This window comes from Pinus tabuliformis, chromosome 6, assembly GCF_031772625.1.
Source record: "Pinus tabuliformis cultivar Carrire ecotype Pingquan chromosome 6, CPIR1, whole genome shotgun sequence".
Lineage (NCBI taxonomy): Eukaryota > Viridiplantae > Streptophyta > Pinopsida > Pinales > Pinaceae > Pinus > Pinus tabuliformis.
In genome coordinates, this window is record NC_142292.1 from 1,563,184,899 (window position 1) to 1,563,196,104 (window position 11,206).

General features: G+C 35.1%; 1 protein-coding gene across 1 annotated transcript; it reads left to right on the forward strand.

Moving 5' to 3' along the window:
• The first annotated feature begins 3,379 nt into the window (after positions 1–3,379).
• On the forward strand, positions 3,380–5,179 carry LOC149264713 (disease resistance protein UNI-like). Its single transcript, XM_089400499.1, has one exon. It carries the CDS (start codon positions 3,380–3,382, stop codon positions 5,177–5,179), a length of 1,800 nt encoding a protein of 599 aa, XP_089256625.1.
• Positions 5,180–11,206: the final 6,027 nt, after the last annotated feature.

Sequence of the window (11,206 nt, forward strand, 5' to 3'; positions counted from 1 at the left end):
ATTGATCGGCCTCGCTAGATCTGACAGCTATCGCGCGATATCGCGTGGATTTCTGTCCGATCATTATTCACCCGAGGGCACACGATGAGAGTGGTTTCTCCATGCTACATGTTGCCCAGTTAGGCTAATCGCGCAAAATTTTAGAAAACCACTTACAACTTTGAGGGCACGCGATAAACAACTTACTGCCCTCTAAACTCGCTCCGTCATTTTTGCACGTTTCTTTTGCCCGTGATCTAATCTCCGTCATCCATCTGCCGATTAATCTTGTCTGTCCATCTCTTGACTTAGCCTCCGCGATATAATCTCAGCCGTCCATCTCCGGTTAACCCTGTTTGTTCATCTATTCACTCAACCGCCGCGATATAATCTCCACTGTTCATCCTGTTAGTTAACCCTGTTCGCCCATCTATCTACGTAACCTCCTGCGATCCAATATCTTCCGTTCATTTTCCTTTCACCCAACTGATCCAACGGTTCTTATGCACTGTTGCTCCCTCATGTCCTCCTTTCACTGATTTCGACCTCCGATTGCTTTTTCCGCTTGAAATCCGATTTAGCCTAAGTTTCTTTGTTACACCTTAGTCTAGTTTTGATGCTCTTTACTTCTGCAACTTAGATAATTAGCATTAGGTTAGTGTTAATTTAACAATTCTGCTTAGCATAGTTGTTTAATTGGTTAGTTAGGTTATGGTGTAAGTTTAGCATTTCATGATGTTTTCTTCATTATTGTAGTAGAGTAGCTCTCTCTTAGAATAGGTTTTCTCTCCTTCCATCAAAGAATTAAGCTTCTTCTGACCCTATAGAAGTTTGGCTTGGAACCTCTGGGGTCTCTTGCTAGACAAACAGTGACAACAGGCAGGACCTTCACTTCTACTTGTGCATATAGCACTGTCACCTCCAAGTTTGTATGAACCCCGGGTTGATAAGTAAAGCTGGTAGCTCTGGGAGTTGCAACATTATTGTTGCAATACCTAGGCTCATCAGTAATATATGAAAGATTTGTTATTCCACAGTAGACTTGTTTTCTTTCTTTTTCCTCCGTCTCATTTCTTTTCCATACAAAGTTATATTGTACAGTTCTATTTCTATACAACAAGTACAGTTCAAATTTCTTTTAAAACCAGACATACACTATCCAATTTTGTTCTTCATTTCCTCAGTAACAAATGTTGCTATGAAGTAATACTATACAGTTCTATTTCTATACAAAGATGTACTCTTCATCCAATTCTTTTTTTATTTCGTCAGTCAAAAATGTTGTTCTTTTAAAAGAAAAGAAACATAACAAATATAGTAATGTAAATGTACTTATCTAATTCCTTGCCAAAACCAGGAAGTCTCTCCTACCAACCGTGAGGCTGGCAATGACGTCCAGTCTCCCCCCAAGCTTCCACTCGTCCAGACAGTGTAGGTATCAATCCTAAGTTGTCCAACCTCCAAACCTCAAGACCACCGGTCCAGTTTAGAGTCCCAACTTGCAAGGATTCTTCAAGGGTTCCACTGGCCCAAGTCCAGCTCAAGAACTCCTAAGAAGTTGCAACGTCCTGCTCACCTGCACAATGTCCTATGTGAGACTTGCTCACCTGCACAATATCTTGTGTGAGACTTTCACTTTCCTTGATTTCTCTCCTTTTGTTCCTCGTGGTCTTTTCTCATAAAAAAAGATATGCCTTCCTTGGAATTGTCTTTTTTTACAAGAAGAAGAGAGTTATAAGTGACCTAACTCCTTGGAGAGTTTTACTTAATTATATATTAAAAGTTTTTCTTTTAATATTCAAATTTTTTTTTCTCAACCATGTATGAATCACTACATTCCTTTGGATAAACCATGGTTAGTTTCAAAGTTCATAAAAAATAATAATTGTAATAAGAATAAATTAAAACTAGCACATAAATTCATAAAATTCTTAGGGGGTGTCACACAACAAATTGTTGAGAAATAAAAGATGGAGTAGTCTAAAATATTAGAAGTATTTTACTTTTATGGGTTAGAATGGGAGTTGCCTCCTACAGAGGCAGAGGAATTGCCTGGACCGTCAAAAGTAGTTGGAATCGGGGTAAAAAAAATTCAAAAAATCTTATAGAGGGAGTGTTTGAATCATGTTTTTGATGGTGGAAATAGATTTAGCACCATCAAAAACCTCTAGGGCACCTAAAATTATGAAGTTTGACAACTTTTACATGGATTCACAAAAATCCTTGTTAGATTTTTTCAAAATATCGCTGGAATTTCCATAACTTTGAGAGAAAAAACAAAACATAATCAACATTAGAATGTGGTGATAATTTTTTTGGAGTAAATTATTGTAAAAATTGTGATTTTCTTTTTAAATATATAATTGAATTTAATAATTAAATATAATATTAATAAATTCAAAAATCATTCCGAGAAAATCTCTATCCAATCTAACAAAATCTAAAATAACAAAAACGTTAAATGCATAATAATTAATTGTGTTTCCTTGATTTTCGTTCAAAAGAAGAGCGTTCTCGTCAACCGTCAACATTATCTGTCCTTTCCTTTTGGCGAGAAAATCTCAATCAAATCTAACAAAATCTATAAAAAAGCATTACCTGTTCTTTCCTTTTGGCAGAGAAAATTCCGGGAACGTTCTTGTAAAGTGAGGAAAAGAAAATTAATAAAGTTCCTATGATGAAAATTATCAAAGTTCCATCCCTTTGAGTTCGGTGAAATTGATGTAGGAAAGTGGGACCGATTCTTGGGATTAAAAAAGATGGAGTAAGATAACCATGAACTTATTGTTGTACTTTAAAATGTGGTGTTTTTTTAAATTTCTGTGTAAATTATCAAACACAAACTTATCGTAACAAAATTTTTTTCAAAGAAAAATAATAGAATAAGTGAAACAATTGTGTTATATTGGCTTCCTTTCAAATGAAGATTTCTGTGGTTCATTATTCAAATTGGTCAAAGAAAGCATGGGGAGCTGGAAGGGCCCTCATTATTCATTACAGCACAAGCTGTCACGAATCTCGTTTTCACTGTTTGCTATAATGGCGATCATGCTCTTTCACATCCTTGGAAAAAGAATGAAAGAATCTTTTTTTCATTATTGAAATGACAAAAACTAACTATGACGCTGCTGCACAACTATAAGTGTGCAATTCTTTGGTCCTATCTATCCATGTATGAGAGTTGGTGTTCAGCATTAGTGTTCACAATCCCGGGTTGGTTTTTAGTTACATAATTTCTGGTTCCCTTCCACAAGGCTCTGCTCTTGTAGTGTTAATATTGGTTGAGGATTTCATTTGCTGGAGAGAATTTTTCATTTTGAGATTTCTCAATCTTGATATTCACAGTTTTGGGGTTTTGTTATTTTGTGCTATCAAGGGAGTTGAACATATTTTTTTAATCATGGGTGATCCTGATTTCGTATCTGGATTTACTGGTGTGGGCATAGATATGGCTATCCACCAAATCATCCATCACGTTGACATTGCTCTCCGCTGCAAGAAAGAACTGGCCAATTTGAAGCGCCTGGTAATGGAAATTGAGCCAATGTTGAAGGAGATCCAGCACTATCGCTTGCGATTAAATAGCAAGAAAATCTCAATTCCTCAAAGCAACAATAAGCTGAGACCCTCAGCTGTTAATAAATGGCTTAAGGAGCTGGATGCGCTTATCCGACCAGCATCAGCAATGGCGCAACAATGCAGTACAATCGCTAAGTATGACGTGATTTCTCGTTATAAAACGAGTAGAAGGATTACTCGTTTGATTTCAGATATCAGAGAGCATCTCCAATCAGTTCCTTTGATTAGCATGCTCCAAAATGAGGAGCTCCGAGAGAGAATCGAAGAGTTGCGAGCCTCTCCAGTTGCAGCCTCTACTTCTGCAACGCCCACCCAACCTGATGCTTCAAGAGGTTTCTTCATCAACGAACCCCTTATCGTGGGGCAACACAATGCTTTTGCAGCACTAGAGAAGTCAGTGATGGAGGCAGAGGGTGAGTCTTCCTTTTCGTGCATTGGCGTGCTTGGCAAGGGCGGTTCTGGTAAAACCCTCCTCCTGAAGTCCGTCTTCAATAGCAAAAAGGTGAGGGATTCCTTTTCCAATGGATTGTTGCTTTGGCTGACTGTTTCGCAGTCTCCATCTTTCACAAATCTTAGGAATCAACTCTCTTCCCAAATAGGCATGCAAGCAAACATAAATCCAGATCAAAATATGAATGAAGAAGCTATAAAAATATGGTTGCATGAGAGTATGCAGGGGAAAAGGTTTGCGTTGTTCCTGGATGATGTATGGGAGGAGGGTCGCAGATTGATGGAGGAATTGGATCTACTCCGGCTAACCGACCATTCCACCTCCAAAATTGTTGTGAGTTCAAGGAACCAGAAAACGCTGCGGGAGATGGGAGTTAATGCAGATAAGTCCACGTTATTTAGATTAGGCGATTTGATGGAGGATGATAGTTGGCGGCTGTTTGTTTATCATGCTTTTCCACATAACAGTGGAAATCTGCCAGGAAACATCGACGAAGGAAAGGCGAGGGTTGTGTGTAGAAAGTGTGGAGGACTTCCCTTGGCAATCAAAGCAGTAGGGAGGGCAATGGCAGGCATTACTGATGCCCAAGAATGGGCCTTGGCAGTCCACAGGTTGTCAAACGCCAACAGCGAAGTCTATGATTGCCTCAGGTTGAGTTACGACGCACTGGGCAACTGCAACATTAATCTCCAATTGTGCTTTCTGTACTTAGCTGCTGCCTTTCAGGAAGACCAAATTATTTGGGTAGAGCTCATCACTATCTTCTGGTTGGGAGAAGGGCTGCTGCAAGATCAGGGTGGCCACGACCAATTCGAGATCGGAAGAATCTACGTCAACAATTTAGCCGACCGTTGTTTGATTGAACCGACAGTGAGAGATATTGATGGCTGCGTGCAATATTTCAGGATGCACGACGTTGTGCGTAGTTGGGGAATACAAATTGCTGAGCAGCAAGAGAGCTTCTACTGTGGCGCAGGTAAGGATCTCACAACATTGGATGCAAATGAATGTTTAGCACGCACTAGAATTTTGTTGACTGGCAAGCAGTTGACTTTTCTTCCAGAGTCTTTCAGAGCTCCAGAAATCTGCACATTAACATGGGATGGAAACAGATATTTGGGAGAAATTCCAAGAAGGGTGATTGAGAGCATGATCTCTCTTATTGGCTGAAAGTATTGGCTGTTTGAAACAACTTGCATGCCTAAGATTAATGAACGTGCCAATCAAAATGTTACCGGCATCTGTCTCCAAACTTGTAAATCTCCAAATCCTTGATCTTTATGGCTCTGGAATTACAGAATTACCGTGGGGCATTCATATGTTAAGAGCACTAAAGTATTTAGCCATTGCAAAGTGTGACGATTTGCAATGTGTGCCGCATGGCATATCACAGCTCACTTCTTTGCAATACCTCTTGGTTTCTAGGAGTGCGTGGAGCCGTCGAGTGTTTAAAGTAGGTCAAAAAGCGGCTTCCATTAACGACCTGGGGAATTTAACACAACTGAAATATTTATGGTTAGATAACAATGGAGAAACAATTTGTGAGGACATTTTAGGGAGGATGCTTCAGATGGAAACATTGAACTTGAAGATCAGCGTCACAGCTTTTTTACCTGAAGATATTATTAATATGTCAAAGTTAAAGAAGTTTTCATTAGAGAGCTCTCACATAGTTAAAATGGAAAATAAATTTGATCAGTTTCAAAATTTAAATCATCTTAAATTATGGGATTGTCATATGTTGGAAGAACTTCCACATTTACAAAATCTAAGAGGGCTAAGGAAATATTTTTAGAAAAGTTTCTGCAAATAAAAAAATGATAAAGTTAAATTTCTTAGATATAGTGAATTTTGGAATGGAGAGTTTTACCTTTTCCTCCAAGAAATATATAGATATTTCTAAGATTCTATGTATTATGATCAATGATCAATAAATGTAATTTATTTTTTTATCAACATTTATATGACTTATTATTCATGTTTTTGTCTTCAACATTTTCATATTTATGTGTCATATTTGAAAAGAAAAAATAGATAGTTTTAATTTATTAATAATCTTATAAATTAAGAAAATTAATTAATTATCAATATCTTTAATACAATTTAATTTTAATGATCGTATAAATTTTAAAGTATGATATATTATAATGGTATTATTATTTAAATTCGGGAAAAAATTAATAAATAATTAAAAAATATTAATAAAAAATATTTATTTTTTATATCTTAATTGTATATTATATTTATTTTAATTAGAATTTTTAATTTTTATAAAAAATGTATTTTAATTTGATTTAGATTAAATAAATAAATAAAATTAGTATATACAAAATAATAGAAAAAAATGAGAGGAAAAGGTTATTTTTTATATTATTTAAAAAAAAATAGTGAGGTAGAAGTGGTAACAATGTCGATTACCAGAACAGAAATACTTTTAGAAAAGTATTGGTGAGGAGGAGATATGGTGAATTTTGGGATGTAGAATTTTACTTTTTCTTCCAAATAAAAAGGTATAGATATTTATAAAATTTTATGCATTATGATTCATGATTAATAATTGTATTTTATTTTTTATTAATATTTATATATTACTAATTATTTATGTTTTTATTTTGAACATTTCTATATTTAAATAACATATAAAAAGGAAAATAAAATAAAATAATTCACTAATAATGTTATAAATTTAGAAAATTAACCAAGTTATCAATATTTGTAATATAATTTAATTTTAATGATTGTATAAATTTTAAAGTGCCATATATTAAAATGGTATTGTTATTTAGATTTAGGAAAAAAATCAATAAATAATCAATAAAATATTAATAAAATGAATTTATTTTATGTATTTTAATTATACATTATATTTATTTTAATTATAATTTTTATTTTTTCCTTTATAAAAATAAAATATTTTTATTTAGATTAATTATATAATATTTTAAATATATATAAAAGAATGGAAGAAAATGACTTGAGTAATGTTATTTTTTTGGTATTTTTCAAAAAGAGATGTGAAATACAAATAAATTTTGATAATTGAAATTTGAATTTCTAAAAACAATCTTTGAGACATGTTATATAAGTAAAATTATTGTTTTATGCTAGTGATATTGCTTTTTAATTTTTTAAAATGTCATTAATAGTATAAGTTATGAGAGCAAGGAAATGAAGGCAAAAAAGCTAGGATTGCTACAGATCTTGCTTTCTTTGTTTCTCATAATGGTGATTATGCTCATCTACACTTTTCAATAGGATAATGGAAAATTTTGGCTATTTAATTAAAAATAATAATTGAAAATGGGTTATCACAATGTTGCACAACCATAAATTTGTAGTTGTTTAGTTATATGGAGGTGTAATGCTCACAAATTTGGGTTGATTTTAGTTATGAACATTTTGGTTATTTGCTTTTGTCAAGTCACGAGGTAACTCCTCAAATCAAATTGTGTCTTTATATTAAGATGGATCATAGAATACATGGAGAGAATCTTGGGTTTCATCTCCCAGTGTCTCTGTCTTCTAATTTTCTTTATTTTCTATTTACAATATTTACATGTATTTACCTAATCCCAAAGATTAAATGTCAACATTCACCCCCTTACTTTGAAGGGATGTTGGTGAGTCAAAGCATCATTCTAAATCTTTCAAACTTTTCTCTTCCAAGCGCTTTGGTGAAGATGTCTGCAATATGCTCATTTGTGGAAAAATGGCGTAGGTGGACTGTCTTGGCCTCAACATGATGTCGAATCAAATAGTATTTTGTATTGATGTGCTTCGTTCGATCATGGAACTTTGGGTTCTTGACCAACTTTATTGCAGAAGTGTTGTCAATCATGAGAGGAGTTGAATTCACTTGTTTTTCCTGCAAATCTTCTAGAATTTTCCTTAGCCACACAATTTCCTTTGTTGCTTCAGCTGTTGCCACATATTTTGCCTCAGTTGTGGAATCTGGTGGAACTGATTGTTTGCGCGACCTCTAAGAGATGATTCCTGATCAAAGACTCATAACATAACTTGAAGTAGATACCCCAGTTTCTTTATCTCCGTCAAATTCTAAATCAAAGTATCTAATCAAGCTGAAGTCTCCCACTTGTGTATACTTAAGTCCAAAGTCTTGAGTTCCCTTCAAGTACCTTAGAACACTTTTTGCAGCATACCAACGACCCTCACAAGGATTTTGCATAAACCTAGAGAGGATTCCAACAAAAAATGAAATATCTCGTCTGGTAGTGATCCGGATTTAAACAGGAACGCAACAAATTGCAGAGATAACTATAAACACAGAGATGCAATGGAAATAATACTTCATTTCATTAATGTAAAATACTGAAATATGCTTACAAACAGAAATGGAAATAAACCAACTAGGGTGATGGTAGCTTATCTCTGAGAAGAGATGTGGCAGCTACATGCCTTTGAACTGTGTTACAATGAGGCTCGAAGGCCTATTTATTGTTGAGAAATAATGGAAAACCCTAAACATCCAAAAAACTAACCCTAGAAGATGAAACGCCAAACTATGGGCCCCGTTTCGAGTAAATTGGTACATCAACTTCCCAGTGTCGTAACTTCAGCATACGATCTTCGTTTGACACACACAATAGCTTGTTAGAAATATCTATCTGAGGACTACAACTTTGGGAAGAGAAACATCAATCCATGGACCCCTGTTGCTCCCATATTTCCCAGAAAACGTCGTTTAGGGCCTTAAAATGGCTCCAGAAGTTTAGGACCCAAAAAACTGCTAAAAATAGTAAACTGTGCTACAATTTAGGAAACTGAAAAACTGAAAGAGACAGTTGTGGGGGTCCAAGTGGGATAGGTGGGTGGCCACCAAAATCCACCTGGATCAGGTAGTAGTTAGGTAGTTGAGACTTCCTATGAGTTGTCTATACTTTGTGGCATCCTCAAATTATTTTCCTTCAGTGGATGTGAGAATTAAGTTTTGTTCCATTGGAGTAATCAAATGATTACACTCAACCATGTCAAACCTATTCAACATATCTCTAATGTACTTTTTCTGAGCGAGGAATATCAACTTTGGATGTTGAGTTACTTCAATTCCAAGATAGTAGTGAACATAGCCCAAGTATTTCATTTCATAACCTTTCCTCAATTCGTTCTTTATGGATGAAATGTAACTCTCATTGTTCCTTCTCGTCAAAATATCACCTACATACAACAAAAGATATACAACTTTTTTGCCAATTTTCTTGACAAACAAAGTTGCAACATCAAGATCATAATGTTTGAAGTTGAGTTTCAGAAGATGCTCAATTAACTTCTCGTACCAGGCTTGGGGAGCTTGCTTGAGGCCATACACAGATTTTACAAGATTGCATATTTTATGTTCTTGACCCTTCACAACAAATCCTTCTAGTTGGGACATAAAAACATTCTCTTTCAGATATCCATTTGGTTTGGTTCCTAATGGAAGATCAACCAACTTCTAGGTGCCATTCTTTATCAAAGCATCATATTCTTTCTGCATCACTTCTTTCCATTCATTATGAGAAGCAACTTCTTTGAAGGAAGTTGGTTCGAAATCTGTAGAAAATTTCAGTTCACAATCATAAGAAACATCCATATCAACAAGTGAATAAGAATCATCTACATCACCTCCATTTTCTCTGATTGAGCTTCTTGTTCCTATCTTTCTGACCTCATCAGGACAAACACTTTCAAGTATCTTTGTCAGCCATTTAGGAGGACCTTTCTGAGATGGCCTAGGCTGCTCAGTTGATTAAGATGGGGCTAAATCAAGATTTAGTCTCCCAATTATGTCAGTCACATAACTCAAAGTGGCATAAATGGCTGAGATTCCACATATTGATCCAATATAGGAATCCGCCCTTCAAGATGTGGAATCTGATTATCAAACCCTTGAAAAGATTTTACATGTGTGAATGTATCCAAGCGATCAAGTTGTCACGCAACAATATTTTTAGCCTTGGAAGATTCAGGAAAGATCACATCTCTAGATATTATAAACTTCTTATTGAGTTCATCATAGAGATGGTATGCGTTGGAGGTATTTGAGTACCCCAAGAAGATACACTTATGACTCCTTGCACTGAGTTCGTTTCTCTGTTCCTAAGGTATTAAGGCATAACAGGTGGAACCAAAAAAACTGAGATGTCTCACCAAAGGAATGTGGCCATACCACATTTCATAGGGAGACTTATTTTTTATAGCATTAGATGGACACATATTCTTTATATACACAACACATAAAACTGCATCAGCCCAAAACATTAGTTTAACATTCTTGAAAAACATCATGGAACGTACCATATTTAATATTGCTCTATTAATTCTTTCAACTACTCTGTTATGTTGGGGATTATAAGGCATAATTGTTTGATGTTTGATCCCATGCTAGCGAAGATAGTTTTCAAATTAATTTGAAGTGTATTCTTTTCCATTATCAATGAGAATAGAGCCAATATGAGATTGTGTATCATTTTCAATCCATGCATGAAAGTTCTTGAATGTTTCAAAAGCTTCATATTTGTTCTCAATAAATAAACGCAACACATTCTGGTCTAGTCATCAATAAATGTCATCATATATTTATTTACCATTTGTAGAAGGAATAGGCATTGGGCCACATAAATCTGAATGAATGAGTTCAAGTTTTCTATGTGCTCTAGAATGAGAATCACGAAAAGACTATCTATTGTGATTTCTTAAGATACAAGCATCACATTCCTTAAGTTTCCTAGGAATTATAGGCAAACCAGTAACACCATTTTTCTTCAACAAACGAAGGTTGTCATAGTTCAAGTGTCCTAATCTAGCATGCCATAAAAGACTTCATGGAAATGTACCTTCATCATAGTGAGAACTATATGAGAAGTTTTGTGAATGAACAGAGGTTCCTTGCAACTTCAGAAGTCTTTCTTATTCTATGCCCATAATGAAAAGTGAGTGGTATGATGCTTTTCTGACCTCGACCTTGCCATCAAATATATGAATGGATTGTCCTTTTTGGTGGATGTGGACCAAAGACAGTAAGTTTCTCCTCAACTCTAAGAGGTATAAAACTTCATGCAGAAGAAAGTCTAGAATACTGTTAGCTCTGCTATAAACTTCAGTGCTTAGAGGGCAGATTCAGGTTTGATGGTTGGTTTGTGCTAAAAGGGTGCTTGGAGCAATCTTCTCCTCCTTCCTTCTTCCTCCTTTTTCCTTCAA